The sequence below is a fragment of the Polyergus mexicanus genome, unplaced genomic scaffold (genome assembly GCF_030449975.1).
Source record: "Polyergus mexicanus isolate NDT 795.1 unplaced genomic scaffold, iyPolMexi1.0 SCAF_20, whole genome shotgun sequence".
Lineage (NCBI taxonomy): Eukaryota > Metazoa > Arthropoda > Insecta > Hymenoptera > Formicidae > Polyergus > Polyergus mexicanus.
In genome coordinates this window covers 5,077,011-5,099,724 of record NW_027223340.1, presented here as the reverse complement: position 1 = coordinate 5,099,724, position 22,714 = coordinate 5,077,011, and the positions used below count along the sequence as shown (strand labels likewise).

Sequence of the window (22,714 nt, the reverse complement as noted above, 5' to 3'; positions counted from 1 at the left end):
TCGACAGTACAATTACCGAGCTTCCGCAGCTTCGCTTCGGCCTAAAAGGGTTAGATCTATGTAGCATCATTAATTACTCCCATCGCGGAACGCGTATTTAATGACGAAGCTAATTACACTTCTTCACGTGTCGGTGCAATACGTTTGACCGCGCGATTCGTGAAAAAATTTTTTATTACATATATGTCGTATCACGTGTCTGCCAATATCTATTATCTTGTCTCATCTTTACCGAGTCACAAGAGAAGCTTTTCATACGGAAAAATAAAATAGTAGCGCAAAGTAAAATCGATTAACGTCGAAGACCATCGTCTCATATTTCACAGCGATAATATAATTAATTAGCTTCATTTAGTAATACAATCTTTATCTAATACCAGCCTTGCTCATATTTTTATCGTTTCCGTATTTGAAAATTTATGGTAAATTTACAGAAAGTAAATGTTGCAGAAAGAAAGACAAATTGTTTAGAATTAGACGAGGCAATTGTGTGACGCTATAAAGCTTTGAAATCAAATTCAGAATATTCGACGCAGAGTTTTCTTCCGCGGTTTGCCTCAAACGCGCACATGTTCGGCGTAACGTTTCAAAGCTCATAGTTTAAACTAAAGCTGTATTCATGGCGGGGAAGTACTATATGCCCAACCTATCGAATAACCGCAACCATAATTGTGCGGCTCGCGTTTGGCGCTTGCCTTGTTACGGCGCCTGTAACCATCATATTTCCAACTCCGCGACGCTTGCTCGACGTAGGTAATTCGCATAAATCGATCGTGTCACACTTGTTACGAGCCACCGACCAATGCTGCCATTTGCGACGCGAGTACGAGCTGACAAAGGAAAGCTTTCCTGTCTGCTTGCGCGTTAAAAATTTATTCTCAAACGTTTGATACATTTTCTTTGAATACTTTACAAAACCTTCTAAAAGATGCGTGATACTATGCAAGGGTGCGGCAACTTTTCTTCCGTAGATTCTAGTAAATGTGTGTAGATAGCCATGTATCGCTTATATTATATATATATATATATATGTATACGATGTTTGTAACCGTTTCGTAAAGCGGATCCTAATGTAACTACGTATACGGTTATCAATGATTTATTTTAATAAAGAAGCTTTTTCGTGCGCATATACGCGTTTCGAAACAATTTTAAAAATATGTTAATAGAGCTGTGCGTATATATAAGCATAATAAAATCGTATCGGCTTTTCTATAGTTTGTATCTTTTATCGAAATAACGAATTCATTTTTTATTATCTGAAATTATGTTGAATTTAAAAATTATATTTATTTTTTTACGATCTAAATCATGTAAATGCAAAATAAACAATTATACAGTAAATCATTGTTACGCTATTTTCGAATAACGTGTAGCAATATGAAATAATGTGTAGCATTCGACTCGTAAAACAAAAAATAGAAAGTAAGGAGTAAAAATACATACACACAACATTTCTCCTCTATCGATGATAAATCCTGTATAATTGAGGAAATCAAATTATAATTTCAAACTTGCGGCAAGTATTGAAAGTATCGTTCGAGCAGAAGATTTTCTTACGATTTACAAACTCGCGAGTATATATGCGAGCCTTCTGCTCGAAGCACACGAAATTTAGTTTCGAAGCTTTGGTCTAACGCTGCGCGCCCGTCCTTAGGCAATGAGGCTTGTAAGTAACGGCCGAAATTACAACGTCAAAATTACTGGCCTAATGTATCAGAACACGACTGACGTAATTAAGGAAATTGATATTGCTCTGCCTTTGATAGCTCGTAAAATACATCGGCTAAATTATACGCCGTATATGCCGGATGAACTTTGAGCTTCGCACAGTGTGTGAATAGCTTTTGATAATTGCGTAATACACGAAGAGAGTTTCTCAGCTATGTATTCCCATCTCGTGTATATATATATATATATATATATATATATAAAAAAAAAAAAAAATCGCCAAACCGATAGCACGCCTAACAGCGTTTCAACGATCGCGTTTCAATTAATTAAAACGCAAGATGTGTGCTCTGGCTTCCTCGATACTTATTCGGTATATACTATATGCAATAGAATGATATAATCAGCAAAATTGTAATATTAATTTGTATCACGATTAAACTATACGCAGCGGGTCAACGTATCTCTTACTTCTTACTTCGTCAAATTACGCATTAAATAAATTTACCGTTTCTCAATTTACTTTGTCCAGCTAATTTCGTAAAATCAATGTAAGCCTGACCCTCGTTTTCCGCGTGGCTCCACGTTTTACCTCAGCCATGTCGATCTGCCATCCAATTATCTTAACTAATCTCGGGGAGAGGCCGGTAACGGCTAAGTAATTTACAATGATACTTTTTGCTCCTACTGCGTACAATATGCACGCGATGATTTATGTTAAATTTTCTTTTACATTAACGAGAAAACGCTCGTAATCGTATCTGTTTTTTTTTTTTTTTTTTTTTTTTTTTTATAAAAATAAATTATACGAATGTATTGTAAAAGAACTTAAATTGATGGAGAAAAAGAGAGAAAGAGAGAGATGTGTATTTTTTAAACGAAAATTGTTATGATCGATCCATAAATTCATAAATATATTTTTAAGGACTTTAAAAACATACGGATCACACACATATACATATACGAATACATATTCATGATAAAACTTTATCAAAACTTTCAATAAAAATTTTAATTAATTAAACTTTGTAAAAGATTTGTTAAAATTATCCAAAATTATATTTTGTTAATATCTTATAAAAGCGTAATATATATTTTATACAATATTTCCTAATGCATATTTTATATTTCATAATAAATTGGAACAAGTTTCAATTTCGTGTAATCAATTGTTGCTGGTCGTAACGAGAATTGTAATGTATGTGTGCGGCTCTTATCGCGAAAGGGAACAAAGCGACTATTCGATGATCAACATGTACAAAGAGAATTAAGTTGGTACATGTATGCGCTAATGTAATGTACCATATATTCTATAGGTAGATAGTGACGATTTCTCTCAGGTAATGCGTCGCAAATGCAACAGCATATGTAAGTGGACATGCATAATATCGAAAATGCTACTTTTAAGTCGTTCCTCTAAAAAATATGAATTTAGGAACAAAAGCTCAAATTAAATTTGTACTACTTTACATTACATGTATCGTATAATAGTATCAACAATATAGGAGTCATGTAGAAAAGTGCGATAAGAATGTACTATATTTAATGTATACATACGCTAATTCACTTACACAGAGTCTCGTTTATTTCTCGTTAATGCTAACTTTACCTCGACAGTCGTTGGCAAACTTGTATATATCTTTAATTATCTTTTTCTCGTATAGATTTGATCTCTTTCCCTTCATGTTCTTACATAAGTATTTCGCGATAGGGAAGTCGTAAGAAGAGAATCGATAAACGTGTTTCAGAAGTTTTAAACACATCCCTTTCGAACGATCATCCACGCTCGCGTTAACGAGGACTCGCTATGCATCGTTATTTTCAATTAACCCTCAGCGCGTAACACGCTAATGAACTATTTAACGACGGGCAATTAAAAGTGAACTCCGCGAACACGGCCGGCTATATGGTTGACTAAAATCACGAGAGTTTTGCGCCGATAGTCCATGGGGACGGACAATATTCTAAATCGTCACGAGTATCCGGCGCGTAAACTCCTACGAACTCATCGACGTACCTATAACCGCTTAATGACGGCCAATTGTAAGAAGAAGCGTAGCGAACACATTCTGTCGTATTTCTGGCAAATTGGAAAACTTTTCGAATAACCGTAGCTGCTTTCAGAGATAAATTGTTGACAGCGCATTTACACTGACGGCGCTGTAAATAGAGTTTGACGAATTATTTTCGCGAGCTTCTCATTCACGAAGCACATTACTTCTTCTTCATCAAGAATACCATACATATCTATATGATATATAGCGAAGATTAGTTTAATTTTACGTTAAGAAAGAAAAGTTAAAAAAATTCGAAAATGTCCATAAATAAAAGCGCGCGCCTGTGTTGTTCTAGTCTATTAGAAAAAAAAAATACAAACGAAATCCGTACGCTTTAATAGTATATAACAAATCAAATATTGATTAATATATCAAATTCAATTTCATTAAACGTCTTATTTTGAGAATGAAAAATCCAGAGGCTTATTTTCTCATAATCAAATAGAAGATATAAAATCTTAAAATAATATTGCAAAATATCCTGAGATAAACATCCTATACTTTATTGTTATTGTGATCGAACAATATTGTAAGAAGCGTACCCGGTGTCATATATATACAATGAAAAAAACTCTCGGTTATATCTTTCACATTTCTGGCGTGCGATACAATGTCAAGGGAAATTACAAGCATCGATTGTTATCGTTGTAACAGGATGCATCGCGCTTGATGGAAAGTCGCGTTAATCCAGGAGCACTCGCTTAAATTCGATTAACGTTAATCCCGCGAACGCCATTTATACGCTATCCGCATGGGTTCAACTAAGATGGTAAATTTCACAATAAATAATCGATTGAGGCTTTTCATTATTATTTTTCGAATAATATAAGGGGGTGTTTGATTGATTCGTGTAAATCAATCATCAATCTAGGCGATGTCTCGTAATTCTTTATGTATTTTAATTTATATAATAAAATAATTACTGTAATAAAATGAATACAATCTAATATATATATATATATAATAACATGTAAGAAAATAGTACTGCAGTATTTTCACATAGTCTTATTGCATTAATTATTTCGTACGTTTAAATAAACTGATTATTACGATCGTGAATATGTCTAAACAAAAATAGGCGCATTTACGCGATTTACTATTTAAGAAAGAATTATAAGGAAAATATGTATGGTGGAGAAGAGTGAAAAAATGTCAACAGATTAAAAGATACAAGTGAAAAATGCGAATACTCTCGGTTCGTCATTACGCCGAACGCGCATTGTCTTTCTTTCTCTCTCTCTCTCTCTCACTTTTGAGCCAAAAATGCACCACCGAATCGCGCATTTTGCGGAAAGCAGCGCACAGAGTGCGGCCCGGTGAGTCGTGAAATAACGAAGATATAAGGGCGGAAATGCGAACGCGGCGAAATTGCGAGCGACGCAATTAAAACGCGGATCTCGGGCGCGGAACGAAGTGTCCATTTCCCGCTCCCGTGTTAATTGAAAATGCAGTTATTTATCATGGTCCTTTGCGCGATGGAACGGTACGGGAGGGCCGAAAGGACGATGTCCTTCGATGGCGGTTTGCCAAGTCCAAATAATTCGAACGACTTGAGACACGCGGCGAAGGGATGGACATATAAAGCCATATTTTGTTATATATTTCTAAAAATACAAGGAACTGCTATTGTAAAAATTGATTCAATTGCACGAGGATTTAAATTATTAATGTTATTGTTTCATATTTGTGCCAAAGGAGAAATATTTGGAAAAAAAAAAAAAAATGTATTAAGTAAACTATTTCCACGCGAAATTTAGACATCTCTTTATTGTATTTATATTTTATATAATGATATTGTTTTTTCTCATATTCGTGTAATTCCTTCTAGCCGTATCTGTTGTACCAAGTTAGCTCGTAAGCTTTGAAAATAGAAACTGGATTAACACGCGCGCTAAATCCAGTCATACTTTGCGCTCTGATTCATCTTATTCGAGCACTTTGGATGAATAATTGCCGCCGTCGTACAAACGTAGCATATGAACTTAGCAAACTGTCGTGTGACTTGTTTTACGTGTCGAATGAAAATCATAAATCTCATTTCGCGCACCGTAAAGCATATCACGTGTGCCGAATTATTTACAGTCACGAACCAGGAGACGAATATCTTCGTGAGTTTTCTTTTTGCTTATTCGATCTGGCAGGATCGCAATAAAATTTTATGGAATACGAGAAGGATTCGAAAATGCGTCATAATAAAATCGACGCTGCTTGTGACATGAAAAGAGAAACGGCGACCGTTACTTGCTTTCGTCGAAGAAATTTCGCTCGGAAAGTTAAAGTACGGCTAGTAAACTAATGTAAAAGAGGTGCATGCGAGGAATTTGTACCTGACTCACCCTGAAACTCCTTCCGCGCCGCGCTGACAGAAGTGACGATGTTTGCGACATGACCCAGCACCGTTGCAAATAACAGCAGACCAAAGAACAGCTGACCAATCACAAAGAGATATTCGCCTTTACTCCTCGGTCTGAAAATGAAAATAGAAGAAACATTTATTAACATTCTCAATTAATGTGTGCGTTTTCTGCTTCCACAATTTTCACACAAACCACTTTTAGGTGAAATGACCATTTTACGCAAATATTTTTAAATATATACTCAGCACATAAAGTAGAATAAATATACGTTCCTTTAACAATGCAATAAAATGGCACTTTATACCTTGATTAATTATTTATTCACCGTAGTCATTTCGAACCAGGTAGAGAATGAAAACTGCTTACAAATGGAAATTTTTTTCAGGGTGAGTCAGGTCCAATAAATACATTGAAATGCCGCCGATATTTTCTTTCCCTTTCATATAAATTCCTCGATTTTAAGTGCGCTAATAAAAATATCGATTTATTTACTCGCATATTGTTTGCTGATACTTTTTGGTTTCTCTTTTATGCAATTCTTGCTTGATTCCAATCAACTAATGTAAGAAATAATGACTTCGAATGTTCATGCTACATTAAATATCAATACAATAAATATTCACGCAATTAAAATATGTCGCTGGTTTCAAACATAAAATATGACAAATTCTGAAACGGCATATATATACGGAAAATTAAAATGAACGTTATTAAAGAGAATCGTGACAATATGTAATATCGTGATGCATTTTCGATGCTGTATCGCAGGAATTAAATATCGCCAAAAATTCATCAATTTTATTATCGTTTATTCGTTTGTTTCGACTAGCGATTTAATATATTTCTTTTTATTTTTCATGGTTTAGATTTTAGATCTTTGACATACATCGTCATCGATTTTTATAAAAGCAATCTACTTTATAAGATGTAGGTATCGCAACGTTAAAACAGAACAGCGATGATTTATCTTTTATTAAAAACTGAATTCGGAATGTCGTTACGTGACTGCGAGAATACGCGCGAAATGTTATACTTAGTTAATGATCCCAGAGCCTCGTGGGAACATCACACTAGGAGCATGAACAATGGTATGAAAAATAAAAAAAAAATTGTTATTCCAATAACCTCGTGGCTGCGTGTACGTGACGCTTGATACTGTTTTTTACTATAATCCATATGCATATCGATTTGAGAATAATACATATAAATAATAGTGTAAAAGTTACTCCTATGAGTTTCAGTAAGGTTTTTCAAAAAAAAAGGAAAGAAAGAAAAAATACTGGGATTTATATAAAGCCGGAAAGGGATTATGATATCAAATTAATGTATAATGTACAATGTTAACATAATCAAATTTCCTTGTTTCTAGGTCCAGCAGAAAACGAATTTAACATATACCATGTTACATATTTCATATTTTATAGAATAGAATAAATTTTGTTGTATAAAAGTAGAACAGTATGAATAAGATAAATCTACTTAAATAAATAAAATTGTGCGAATAGCATTTTCACGAGGTTCTTCATGCAATGAGGATGATTGTATTAACAATGTAGTGAATTCTTTCTCAAGCTTGTATATCTTGTTTATACACATATGTAACATGAGCGCATAAATAAATGAGTAAATACCTGGGCAGATCACCGATGGTCGTTAGGGCAAGAGTACACCAGTAGTAGCTCTGCAGATATTGTTTGACAACGTCCGCCGTCTCGGAATCGTTGAACACCCAGTTCTTACTGCCGAAGCCATTGTTCTTATAAATAATGTGATAGAGGCACCCGTTCCAGTGAAAGATCACCAGTAAATAATGTATCAAGGAGGTGGAGCGAAACAAATTCGGGTAATTTGTGTGTCGCTCGGTCCTGTCCATGAACGCCCAGAACCTGCGTCAGAGACAGAAACAGGCGGGTCGAGAAAATTGGTGGAAATTCCGGCGGTCGGGGCGTCATATAAATTTCGAAAATTTCTTTTACAACGTTTCGCGAGGTGAGAATCACGTGGAGCGCAATGAATGTTTGTTCATTTTTAATCTTCGTACGACAAAGAATCCGGTCATCAACAGGTTAAAATATGTACCTCTGTCTTTTTATTTATTATTTTCGAGTGCGGCGAGTTTGTTTCCGTCGTATTGACGCGCGACTCGCACAATTTCACGATTTATAGCGTAGCGGGATGCAGCGATTGAAACGATTACGATCAATGATTTACAGTATGAACTATGGAAGGACACTGGAAGAGAGAAAAACACTGAAGCGTAAAGTGTACAAGTTTCACTATATTTAATTTTATCTGAATACTTGACGATCTCTCTCTCTCTCTCTCTCTCTCTCTCTGTCTCTCTTTCTCTCTCCCTTTCTCTTAATCTACCGAATGTGTTCTCTCGATACAAAATAAAGATTAAGTTTTGCAAATTTATCAAAAGAAAAATCGTATTATTAAAGAAATAATTATGTTACTAAATCTTCAATGATATTTGTCGTAGTTCTCTCTATTTCTTTTTTCCGGCCCTTTGTATCATTATTCTTGTAAACGCGTTCATACGTAGTCCATGTTCTCACTGCCACCATCTATCATTAAATATAGTCATCTGATTCCGAGTTCCGTTTGTTTAATACACATATCGTCGCGTCCAATGTCGACGTTAGATGAGAACGACACGCACATTTAGGAATAAATGAGAACATGGACGTGTTCCGATTGGTGGTTCATTGTTTTCGACGAAATCAGATTTGACAGTTTGTCGATAAGTCACCGATGCGTAATTCTTGGATCGGAGATATAGGATAAAGCCGTGTTATTCTCTCGCGGATCGTATTGTTACTGAGAAGCGATAACATTGAGACACAACATTTATTCATCGTGCATTTTTGCGATATTTCTAGATCATCGATATTTGTTCCAGAATGTAAACATTCACGGGCGAAAGATCAGCGGCGCATTATTGCGACCTTACACACAAACTTTCGCAACCCTTTTCAATCTCGGCTTAGATTAAAGAAATCCCGGTGTTTGTCGAGCAGAAATCTAAACTTTCGTACTTATAAATCCAAAATCAATTACGATCGGGTCGAGGATGAAGCAAGAAAATCGCAACAATGACTCTTTACTCGATCCTCACCGATCGATATCATTGTTAATCGTTGAGAGTAAATTTTTCGCGCGAAAGTGTCTTATGATATAAAAGATATAGTTTTTAAAAAATATTCAATTCGTTGCACTCCACTCAATTTCGCGTAAAAAATCAATTTCTATTCCAAATATCATGCATTTATAATTCTTATGTCATAAAAGAATATGATGTTATATATAAAAATAAATGCAATGAATAAAATATATTGCGCAAAATATCAAACGATAAACTTGTCATTTAACTTCATCGTTTTATTTAATTAATAAGTTAGTGTAAAAGATAGAGGATTGAATGATAGTTACCGGTAAATTTTTACGAGTCTAAAACTTCGCAGCATACTGTTAAATCCTATAGATAAGTATAAAAAGTCGAGGGGCAGCAGGCACAGGATGTCTATGTAAAACGTAGTGCTGTTCGTGTAATGGTTTCTCAATTTCGTGGCGTCGGTTTGCAGCACACCGTCTTCCAAGTATCCCGTTCGAATGTGAAATATTATGTCGAGCACGTATAAAAAATCCGAGAAGTAGTCCAGGCAGAACCACACCCAACGAGTCTCTCCTGCATTCGCAAGCAATAGAATGCCCATTTTAATATGAACAATATACGTGTTAACTTTTAATTACAAAGAGCTTAATAATTTTTTCTTAAAAATTGAAAATTATCTCTATCTCTGAAATGTTTTTCTCTCTTGTAAAAATTGCGTATCTATATTCCTGCAAGATAAAATCTTTCCATTTTCAATCGCTTATAATTAAATTATCAGTCGAAAGCTATCGATGCCTCCGCATTGATTACTGTTATTATTAGTCTGTCCTTTTATATTATATTTGTGATTGGAAAAAGGCGGCTTCTGTAACATTCTAGCGTATGTGAAATATTGCAGCGTTGCCTTTATTTTTTCTTTAATTTGCGCCTTTTTTATGTATTGTTTTATAAATTATGCTAGCGCTTACTTTGATGTTCAATTAAAGAAGACATTAAACTTGTGAGCGTTTTAACAAAAATCTAATTCATTTAATAAAATTCCTCAAAACACTCGGATACGTAAAATATTGTATTATTAGAAGCTATTCGTTAAAAAATGCTTTTACATGAATAAATCAAAGCACGAATTATTAAACGTAATTTAATAATTTCATACTTGAAGAGTGTTTCATTTTTTATTCTGTATTAAAATATATTGGAATTCAGAAAACGCTAGCGTGTAATAATCAATATAAAAATTAAATCTCTGAAATATATGCCTCACTTTCATGGTTCAATCAATTTTGCAAGAAGATATATTAATGTGCCTTTTGAAGTTTGAATTCTCAATTTCTCTGGATCTTATAGAACGTACTGATAAAATATAAAATGCTTTTACGAGCGTGGAAATTGAAATAAATCATGAGCGCATGGACTAACCATTGATCTCCTGGAAGGCAAATCTATAGATGATCACCCAAAAGTTGTAAAGAAAGGCAAGGGAAACCACCATTGACCAATAGTAGCAGAGGCGTCCCGCAGGATCGAAGATGAAGGACCAATTTGGCGCGCCCGTGCGAAAATTCCTCGATCCAGGTTGACCAGGAAAGCCTCTACTACCGCGTTGCTGTTGCTGTTGCTGCGCCGTGTATCTTCTGAGATAATAATTCAGGACGTACGCTGATGAATTGTTTTTGTCATTGAACGCGGTTATGCGCATCAATCTATTTTTTTCGTTATTACTCGCACTCTACGCAAAAATTAGCGTATCAATGTGAATAATTTTGATGTTGAAAATATCGAATATTCGCGGCAGCCAAAAAAAGTCGATACAATTTGGTATATAACGCGGTTTTGGTTCGCTAAATTTAAAAAAAAAAAAAAAAAAAAAAAAAAAAAAAAAAAAAAGTTTCCATCGTTTACACAAAAAATATCTCGCAATTTTGCATCGCTGTGATAATTCTGTGCCTCCTGTAGATATTTCTAATTCAAGAAAGCTCTAGCGCTCTTTAATAAAATGCAGAAAACGTCACCCAGTATCAACTCCAAAGAAATCGCTTGAATAATTATGATCTTTCACTCTACGCAGATTTCTTCGTTATATTCATTTTCTTGAATTTTCATTGTGGAAATGACTTTCTATAAAGAAGGGAATTAGCATCAAATTGAATCTTTCCGCGAATATCCGTTTCTTTCGCTATCGAGATATAGAAGAGAATGGCTATAATGATAAAATTGATATTCTACGATAATTGAAATATTCTCTATCGATCGTTCGTGATCGCTTGCCAATAAAATACTCACGTTTCGGTGCCGTTGCAGCTGGCGTTGCTGAGATGATTGACCGACGCCGGTGTGTGCAGGTGCGATTGGTCACGCGAAGGTGTGAGCGCAACTGTATACGGCAGCTTGAATCTGCCCCTCAGGTGGTCCCTTCTTCTCGGCTTGCGGCTTAGATCAAGCTCACTTGCACCCCGGTTCACGTATCCCCCTTGAAGCGAGTCACGTGACGAACTGAAGTATCGCTGCGACACAGAATATACCTGCACCAATTAGGATGCGCGAAGCATCACGACGTTATCTCATAGATACAGATGGTGCGCGCATAAAAATGCTACATGCGATCTACGTAGATTCTTCTTTCCATCCTTTATATGTACACGGATATAAATATACTGTATAAATATACTATAATGTATAAATATGTAGCGTAAATATATTGTACGAAATGTACTTTTTTTAATCGATAAGAATTGATTATAATACAATTATTTTTTCATACTTATTTTCATTGATAAATATTTTTCGCTTTTTTTCGCATGACCAAAAATGCTCAACAATGTCGATTGATTAACATATATATATATATATATATATATATATCCATTGTATTTTATTTAACCATTGACTGTACGTACAAACGTATGCAACCGCTCCGGTTGTTTTTCATATTATATATCGCGAAAATTCTCGTAGCACACATATTTTCCGCACCAGTTTATTCACGCAACATCCGAGCCATCGAGGTATGGCTACCGTGCGGTTGTCATGCATACTGGACGGAGCGAATACGTTGTTATCCGCTTGCGAGATTGTTCTTGCAAATTTTTTTTTCACGTCGAATAGTTCGTCGAATTAAGCGCGCCCGTCGCGGTAAGCCCGGATACGTGTATGACTCTTTTCGCGAAAACAAATACAATACGGTTACTTTGCTATTATGATTTCGATTAAAATATTAAGCTGATAAAATCCAAGTTAAAAAAATTATTCCTCTATTTTCTCACTCTTTCACTGTCCTCTATTCTTTCTCGTTTTGTCTATCTCGTTTTGGTGCGTTAGATATATAACAACGTAAATTTGTCCGCGATCATTGTTTATTCTTCCAACAATTCTTTTTAAAAAAGATAAATATAGAATTTATTTATCAGATTTTAAAACTAAATTTTTCAACAACTTTTTAACGTTTTCTCTCTTGAAAGTCTATAATTAAAAAATGTATTCAAGAAAGATAATACGCGTGTAATGGCTATTTAAAAACATATTAAAAATTTTAAACTCTGTATTTTTTTGCAACAGAAAAAGTTGAAATATAACGTGCTAGAAGTAGCGTAGTGAAAGAAATGTATGTTAGGTTTATTCCGCGATCTTTTTTAGCCAAATTCTTCAATTTCCTCAACGTAGATGAAATCGCAAAATTATTCTAAAGTCAGATTCGCGGGAGAAGATGCTCGTGGACCAATGTTTAGCGTTCAATGAGCGCGCAAAGTGTCCTCGCTAGGATATTTTCTTCGTCCGGCGACTGTGCTAGCGAAAAGAATATTTTACCCGTGTAAGATCGCGGGTAACCAACCTGCTGTTGCTGCTGCTGGTAGTAGTGGTGGGTAGGTGTTTGTCGGCCCATGAATTTACCGCTGACGAGGTCCAAGAGGCTCTGCCTTGAGGGTAAAACTCCCCTGGACACGTTCTCCGCGCTCTTGGTGTCATCCTCCTTCTCCCTGCCGCCGCCCCCCGCTCGACCGTCGCCGGTCCTTCCGCCTTTAATGTCCCGGTACTTTTCGCCCCCGCAACTCAGGGCGGACGCAGAGCCGCCGCTCAGACGATGTCTCACACCGCCACTGATGACGCCTGCAACATCAACAAAAGAAATTGAGTATAAATGACAATTCTTTTTTAATCCGATCTATAAAGCGATTCTCTACATTTTTTTTTTCCAAATATGCCATTTCGCGATTTCACGCAATATTTGCGATTCGCATCCATCCCTAGGTATTAGATTTATAATTAAATACGATGAGAACAGTAATGAGAAAAGAGATTTTTAAACGTTTCGCGATGATTGATGAGACTAATCTCTTCGTAGTACAAATATATCGCCTAACTTTTTCAGAAGCCTTTAAAAATTCGTGATGTAGAAATACATATATATATATATATTGCTTATTATTGCGTATATTAATAATAAACTGTATATTTATTTTAATTAGATATATATATATATATATTTGATACATAATACTCTTGTATCTGTAATAATGTTACAGTAAAGTGATATTTCTACTCGGAAAAATAGTATTGAACATTGATGTGTCGGTACCACCTGTGGATGTGACGACGTTTACAGTACGAGAAAGATTCCACTGCAGTCGGGTAGAATTTCTTGTCTAATGAGGCGCGGATAACGTACGATATTCATGAGATGCAAAAAGAAACTCGTGTGCGAAGTATAAGAAATAAAAAGCTTCTTTTCAAAGACTCGGTTCTTTAGATTTGATTTCAGTAAGAATATTATAATAGAGCTCCATGGAGGAGAAGGAGAGAGAGAGAGATTCCGGTTCTTATAAAAAAAAATTAAAACTTATGAAACTCTCTTGAATCTCTTAATGCGATCTTTTCCCCTATCATCTCTTCATATTAATCTCTATCAAATACGTAATATATAAAAAAATATTATGTAAAAAATAATGTCAATCCGGTGAATTCAAAGTCAATACGCAAGAAGATCGGGCCACCCTGGCATTATCTTCGTGCGTTATGATACTGCAATCTCAAAAGGACTACAACGGATCCCGCTTTCTTGCTTCTCGCGAGATTACGGCTCATCCACTTTTGCTAGACAGTAACGAAGCGTGACATGATAAGAGGCGCAAAATCCGAGCAGAGCAAGCTCGCGTCTCACTCCTGTCATCTTGCGAATCCATTTAACTGAGAATAAGTCCCGGCGAGAAAAATTATCGCGCATCCGCAGACAATTTTCTTTCTACGCAAACTCCGAACCGCGATTTGTTTTTTGATCAACGCGATTCCTCGAATCTTCGTTCTTCATGTGATTACGAAGAGATTAATTTCGCGAATCAACACGAGACATATGAGATTATCTTTCAGTTTTCTTTCTAATTTTAAATAATGTCATTACAAATTGATTAGCACAATGGAGGCTTATAAATAAGCGATGACAAAGAGGCTCCTTTGATGCGGAGCAAAATAAGAAGAAGGAGAAGTATAATTAAATAATAATTAAATAAAGACGAATAAAAAAGTACACGACCGGTTGTACATGAACAAGGAAGTGTTACTCCAGAAATACCACTCCAGAGATTCCTGCTCTTCGAGCCTGTCTCTCTAAATAATCTTGCGCGCGCGTCTGACGTCCTCCATTAAGGCGCGGGATTAAGAAAAACGATCGCAAGAAAATCTGCGCCAATGTCCTCATCGTTACTTTCCTCTGTTATTTTCGCCGTTAATGCGATGTAAAATGACACTGTGCAAAACAAGCAGTGAGAGATTCGAATACGAGCGGACGGCGAACAAATTCACGAATTTAATAACATCTTTTATTATTTTGAGCGTCCGGAAAAACCGCGTTTGCTCAATTCTAATCAAAATATAATTATTAATATTTACGCAAATTAAATATTGCTATGATTGCTATTATAGTTAATTCATTTACTTTTATTCGATTAACCAAACTCAAAACGCATTATCGCGAATCACTAATGACATAATGTATATTTTTTTGTGCTGTTGTTCTTTAACAATATTATTATTATTATTTATCAGAACAATATTTTTCCAGCAATATATATATATATATTTTTTATAAGAATAGGAGTAAATATGAATAACAGACGATTCCAATTAAAGTTAAGAGTGTCTCGTTAAGATATATATATATATATATATTCAAAATAAGTGGCTAAAATGATTTCAGATCAATCGAGTCAAAAGATCCGATGAATTATGCGCGGCACGTGTAGCGAACATTATGGCAAAGGACAAATTAATTCTGGTTGGAGGCGCGAGTGGGTTTATTCACGTTGCGGGCACGTCATACGGTCAATCCTTAGGACCATTGTACTGTTCTCTCAAAGACCGGCGACACGTAAATACTGTGTTCGGATAAACGTACGACATAGTATACATGGCAGTGCGATACGGCCGTGCCGACAATGGGAGTACGAGTCTCCAAATCGAATTTAGATTCTTCGCGTTCGCCACGCTCTTTATGTCCAATTTTATGAACTTGCCCTGCTTGGCGTATTTCCCGGTTGATCCTTTCGGACGACAATTTGCGAAGCGATGCGCGCGTTGCGCATTTTAAAACGTTAATCAAAAACAAAAGGGGATGTAACTCGTAAATCATAATTTATGGTCGTTACGTGCGCGAGTCCTTTCAGCTCTTTTTTCCAACTTTCGAAGCGAAAGGAATCTTTTAAGAATTTCTCGACGATTTCGCGACTGTATATACAAAGTCTCAGTTGTCGTACTACTGTTACATTATAAGAATATACATATACGCGATACGATATTATATTCAGATATGAATAAGTTTTAATATGCGTGAGGTCCTTCACGGCATATTACTGACAACGCTCGAAAAATTCAAAGTTTTTATCCCGCGCCGTATTATTTCCGGAACTCGCCGTCTTACGGACGGATGACTTTTCGCCTCGCGAAAGATATATATTCGCATTCGAACTTTTTCGAACGAAAATATGGCAATTTCAATATCCGTCTCCCGTCAGCAGTTCCTTGTCGGTCGTGCCGTTCCCTCGTTCGTAGAAGAAAAGTAAGTTTAATGATGACGTCGCGCACCAAACGACTAAACGAAAGTCCTCGCAATGAGAAAATTGAGAAAGCGCAGCGGCCACGAGGAATAAAGTAATAAAATGTATTGTCTTTTGTCGTAACTATCCGGCAAAAATAGCAACGATATAAACAAAATGCAGTTCTGGTATAAATCACACAAAAATATGTGTAAAACGATAGAATATTTTTCCATTTTTTATAAGTATTTTATATTTTAAATATAATTATATTATAACGATATATTGACTAAATATTAAAAAAATATAATAAATATATATATTTAAAAAAAATATTATTAGAAATATTATAGATTATAATAGAAATATTATAGATAATATTATAGATAATATTATAGATAATATTATAGATATAATAGAAATATTATAGATAATATTATTAGAAATATTAAAAATATTATATATAAATATATAAAAGAATATTAAAAAAAAATAATAATGAATACTTTCCATTGTCATCGTTCAATCATTTTTTTTTTCATTTAACGTATTGTATAGTCGTATTCAATTATAAAAAGATTTGTCATGATGTAATGGACTCCTTGAAAACGTTTCTTCAAAAATATTGTCATTAAGCACGGATGAAATCGGTGATCTGGAACGAAATGCCAACTCGTCAAGCGGATAAGGCTTAATACTACACATTGTCGTAGAGACAATTTCGCATACAATGTGACCACTGGAGCGTATTATCATCGAGATTGTATCGATCGGATGATGCTTATCCTAGAGGAAAACGAGAAATTGTCACGAAATTATATATTGTGGCACGCAGGATACCCATATTAAGTTAGCCCCTCCACCAACGTCAAATTAAATCAAATACATCAAATAATTTAGTGCTAATTATGTGCTAATTAGTTGCCGTAATCCGAATTTTGTTGCTCAAACCGTTTAGCAGGAATTTACATTCAAAGTGGGGGGTGCTAGCTTGACATTAAGCCAGCCCCCCACCCCCATAGTGAAAAAAATATATATAAAGCTCGAATCAAAAAATAAAATACACTAGAATTTGTTGCTATTTTGTTGCTCTAAAATAACAAAAATATTTTTAAAAAAGTATATTATTTAATTAATACCACTATATACTCAGTCTCGCCGCGCCGTACCATTCACTTGCGCGAAGTAAAAGTAAATAAAAAAATGTATCGCTCGCATGTATTTGGTACTGAAATAATCTGTGGACAATATACTGTCGAAATATATGAGAAACTGAATTTGTTGCTCGTCTTAAAGTATTAAAAATCGATACTTTGTCGCCGCGGACCCTATACGACGCGCTATTATATTATATAAACTAACTAAAAGAATTTGTTGCTCGCATGTTTTTGGTATTAAAATAATCTGTGGACGATGTACTATCGAAATATATAAGAAACTGAATTTGTTGCTCGTCTTAAAGTATTAAAAATCGATACTTTGTCGCCGAGGACCCTATACGACGCGCTCTTATATTATATAAATTAACTAAAAGAATTTGTTGCTCGCATGTTTTTGGTATTAAAATAATCTGTGGACAATATACTATCGAAATATATAAGAAACTGAATTTGTTGCTCCTCTTGCTTTTTTAAGAATGACGCGTTAAAGATATATGTTAAGATTACAGAGTGATCAGAGTTAAATAAAATGTAATCGTATTAATGATGATTTCGAATGCTAATAAAATAGTAAAATTAATGCGCTCAACGATTATAATTATGAAATCATTAATAATCATCAATGATGAATAATAGAAATAATCAAGGCAAAGATAATATGGTCAGTTTTAATTCTAAATATTTATATGATTATCAGATTATAAATAATTAATCAAAAAACAACTCGATTTTTCAATATCATCGTTTCCATAAATTAAAAAATAAATTGACACGCATATTGTTAATTTCGTTAATGCACATGTTTGATAATTTTCATTCTCTAAAAATGACGCGTTAAGGATGTTAAGATTACAGAGTGATCAGAGTTAAATAAAATGTAATCGTATTAATGATGATTTCGAATGCTAATAAAATAGTAAAATTAATGCGCTCAACGATTATAATTATGAAATCATCAGTAATCATCAATGACGAATAATAGAAATAATCAAGGCAAAGATAATATGGTCAGTTATAATTCTAAATATTTATACATGAGCTATAAATCATTAATAAACCCCCCCCCCCCCGATTTTTCAATACTATTGTTTCCATAAACTAAAAATTATATTGACAATTTTAAATGTTTAATAATAAATTCTACTGACCGACCGATGCACCGCCCTTGCATGTCTCACTTCTTTCCGCATCTGGTCATCGCGAGATCCCTTCCGTTTCCGGTTGCTCCCTTCGCTTCAAATTGAGACGAGACAGTCTATCAATTTGTCCACTCGTGCATAATCACTATTCTCATAATCACTATTTCACTCGTAGTCCAAAATCCGCCATATGCAATGACGCGGTAAAATTATTTCCATGCCGATTATAAACACGAAAGAACATATAATCGCGTATTAATAAATGGACGGAGACGATTTTCCGTGATTCTAATCGACATTCCCGATACTCGCGACATCCACTTTATACACGGGATAAACTTGTGATGGATAAAAAAAGGCGAGAAATACGGAATGAATATTTCAATCTCGCACGCTAATGCAATACGACGGTTACTGTAACGGTTACGGAAAATTTAGGCAGGTTGAGTAGTAGTAGATGGGGAGGGGGGAACGCGTCGTCGAATATCCGTTCCAGGAAAAGGAGCGAGCGCGTCTCTTCCAAGAAATAAACCGTACGCGAAAAATCCTGCGCGAGATAAATCAAACTAGCTCGAGCGACGCTCTTTTGCGATCTCGATTTATGAAATTGTGAACATAACTCTGAAAAAAGGATTACATTCGAAAACAATATTCAAGAATATTAAAGCAGAAACGTGTGGAACGCGACGCGCTTATATTTTCAACGCAATATTATTATATACGACAGCGAGTAAATTATTTCAGCGCCTAAAAATATGTTAAATAATGTATTCATCGATCGTTGTATCGTATTATAAAGTCGATATATCAAAACTACAAATTACTCTCGATTCGGATATTTCGAATATTCGTTCGAATAGATAAAAGATGCGTGGGAAAAATCTTGTCGTTTGCGAGTATATATATATCGAAAGATGCCTTAATCACGATTACACGGGTTAATATATTACACTCGGATAATCGCCTGTTATTCGATACAAGACCCCCCCGACACTCGTTCGTACGCGGATCTCACTTTCGACGGATAAAAAGACGCGAGAAACACGGAGCGCGACCGTAATTCGTCTTGAGACTCGCGCTTGTGGGAAGAGACTGACACGATTACGGAAAATTTAGGCTGGACGGGTGGTAGGTGAGGAGAGGGGAGGACCGCGTCGCCGAACGTCTCGGTACAGAAGCGTTCAAAAAAGTTGGATGAAAACATTCAGATATAAACAAAGAAGCGCGGCTCGAGAGAAAGAGAGAGAGAGAGCTTATATTACAAAATCTCGATCAATTTTCATGGCGAAACGATAATACAACGAGAATAATCGTTGAATAGAATGTGTAAGATTCGAGGAGGAATATATCTGAAAAGCAGCTCGCACACCACGTATGAACATTCCTAATAAAATATTCTTATTTAAGAGAAAAAAAAAATGTGTTCGGTTAGTCGACAGTTAGTCGACTAATTTTACACGTCAGGTTTAATAATATTCATGGTTGTAAAATTGACCAATCACGGTCATTCGATTCTTGATTGGTGATTGGTTAGTTTTAAAACTATGGATGTTACTGAAATCCAATTAAGGGTGACGTGTCAACGTTAATCGATGTCTCTGAAATGCCGCGAGAAACCACGAGTACCAACAGCTAAATGAGAAATTTTACAATTGGTGAAGCTTCGCGTCGCGTTTTTCACACGTTTCGTATTTCAATATACTTAAATATTCTTTTAAAATATATGATTCTTCTTCAATTATATGTATAATTTCGCCAGAAAATAATCGCGAGATTGCAAAAGTATCGCTCGAGCTTCGTTATCTTATCCTTGTTCGTATCGCGAAGGTTTTTTGGCGCACGATTTTTTTCTCGCAAAAAACTCGCTCGCTCCTGTTCTTGGAAGAGATATTCGACGACATTCCCCTCCCCTCCCCCCACCTATCCGTCCAGCCTAAATTTTCCGTAACGCTCTTCGCACAAGCGCGATTATCGAGACGTATTATTTGTTGCTATTTTGTTGCTCTAAAATAACATAAAAATATTTTAAAAAAAGTATATTATTTAATTAATACCACTATATACTCAGTCTCGCCGCGCCGTACCATTCACTTGCGCGAAGTAAAAGTAAATAAAAAAATGTATCACTCGCATGTATTTGGTACTAAAATAATCTGTGGACAATATACTGTCGAAATATATGAGAAACTGAATTTGTTGCTCGTCTTAAAGTATTAAAAATCGATACTTTGTCGCCGCGGACCCTATACGACGCGCTCTTATATTATATAAATTAACTAAAAGAATTTGTTGCTCGCATGTTTTGGGTACTAAAATAATGTGCAACTAATTAGCACATAATTAGCATTAAATTATTTGATGTATTTGATTTAATTTGGCGTTGGTGGGGGGGCTAACTTAATATGGGTACGCAGGATACATGTTGCAAATCCAAAGACGATGCGTAATTCACTTCTGAATAATGCGCTTATAACCGCCGATAATGACCAATCATTTTCGTTAGACGATTTTATCGTTTATGTTACCGATGAAAACTGCATAAGTACTATTATAATATTCGAAGAGAATCATTGTTTTATGTCAAAAATAATTTTGGAAAATACAATACGTTTTACAATTCTCGCATTATTTGTCGCTTTCTCTAAAAATCACGTATGTCGACGTCAAATCTAGCAAACAACTTTTGTATTTCTATCTTCGTTTTAAAGAGAACGATCGAAATTGAGGAAGTAAATAAAAAAAGATAGAGAAAACCAAAAGCTCGAGATGAAATTAAAACGGATGTCCGGTCACAATGGGACAAAGAATGTGGCAGAAATTTCATCTTTCTATATGTTTTTGACACTGTGTGACAAGTACAAATGGAACTCGAAAAAAGGAGCGCGGCAGGTGGAACAACAACAACAACAACAACAATATCGCAGGTGTTGCGATGCGCATTTATATTAGCGATATAAAAAAATTGGGTAAGCTTTTAAAGTTGCTTTCTGAAAAAAATCGACCACTCGAAACTCATGCGATTCAGTGTGCGGAAATATTCAGGGGCAAAGAAACGCTGAAGCCGCGCGTAGTACTTCAATACTCGATACATGGATATGCGAAGATGAATTCGTGCGCAACGAATGAATTGGAGAGAGAGAGAGCGGCACGTTTTTGCATCGTTTCTATTTAGGGTACCTATCTATCGTTAGTAGTATATACAGTACGTATCCGTTGGACACTTCAGCGGCAAGAGTGCCGGACGCATCAGTTTTACGTGTTATCGAGCGTGCAAAATGCGAGATGAATAGACGCGCATGCGAAAAAAATGAACAGAATAGCGAATCATTTCCGAGTGAATACTTTTCATCTGCTAAATAAAGTCGCGATGCGTAAAGCAATCAGGATGTAAAAACATTGGAATCTTTCTTTTCTTTCTTTTAGATAAAAAAAGAAAATCTGCATATATTAATTTTTTGCCTTCTTATTAATATTAATCCTAATAGTTCGGTCTATTAAAATTTAATTGATTGAAGGTGAATCGTAATATACGTCTCTTACGTACATTGTATATCGTCATTATAAAGTTTGGTAAAGTAGCATTATTATCAGGCATTTAATCATTGACTAAATTATTTAGAAAATCCATTAAAATTTTAATTAATAAATTTATACTGATCTTCTCTCGTAATTCGAATTCGTAAAAGAGCTATTCTACTAATTGTTTCTAACAAAAGTTCTAAGTTCTAACTGCGTACACTGAAATAGTAGTAGACATCAACGCATAACCAGACACGATTAAGTAGTACAGTAAATGATAAATACTACATAGATACAGAAAATTCAGTGATATAATTGTATGCAGTGTAATATATATGAAAATTTTACAAAAAGATTACGAAAAGATATTTGGACTAAAAGCAATGCATTATAAAAAAAAAAAAAAAGTAAATGCGAAACTTTTTTTTTTTTTTTTTCAAAATTTTTACATCAAATATTTCGATCAAATTGAGACAAGATTGAAATATGTTGCAATAAATATTGCATTTTGAAAAGAGTTATTTTAAGAATATTGAGGTGAAGTGCTTTTATTTTATAAGCAAGTAATATGATAATATGTAATTAAAGATAAAAATAATGTTGGACGGCAAAAATCCATGGAAATGTCACAAAGAAAGTTCGTATTGTTATTTAATAAAGATGAAAATGCG

The 22,714-nt window shown here is 34.9% G+C and overlaps 1 protein-coding gene across 6 annotated transcripts in view; it reads right to left on the bottom strand.

The window, feature by feature from the left end:
* LOC138941726 (cyclic nucleotide-gated channel alpha-3-like) overlaps nucleotides 1-22,714 on the bottom strand; it is a 121,225-nt gene that overhangs the window by 55,093 nt on the left and 43,418 nt on the right. For 5 of the 6 annotated variants that reach the window (XM_070311593.1, XM_070311598.1, XM_070311595.1 and 2 more), the window contains exons 3-8: nucleotides 13,033-13,307; nucleotides 11,487-11,725; nucleotides 10,623-10,837; nucleotides 9,521-9,776; nucleotides 7,717-7,971; nucleotides 6,065-6,195 (exon numbers count right to left, since the gene is read on the bottom strand). In XM_070311593.1, the coding sequence (XP_070167694.1) occupies nucleotides 6,065-6,195; nucleotides 7,717-7,971; nucleotides 9,521-9,776; nucleotides 10,623-10,837; nucleotides 11,487-11,725; nucleotides 13,033-13,307 (1,371 nt within the window). The remainder of the gene's footprint in view (nucleotides 1-6,064; nucleotides 6,196-7,716; nucleotides 7,972-9,520; nucleotides 9,777-10,622; nucleotides 10,838-11,486; nucleotides 11,726-13,032; nucleotides 13,308-22,714) is intronic. The other variant, XM_070311596.1, reaches the window with a different exon arrangement.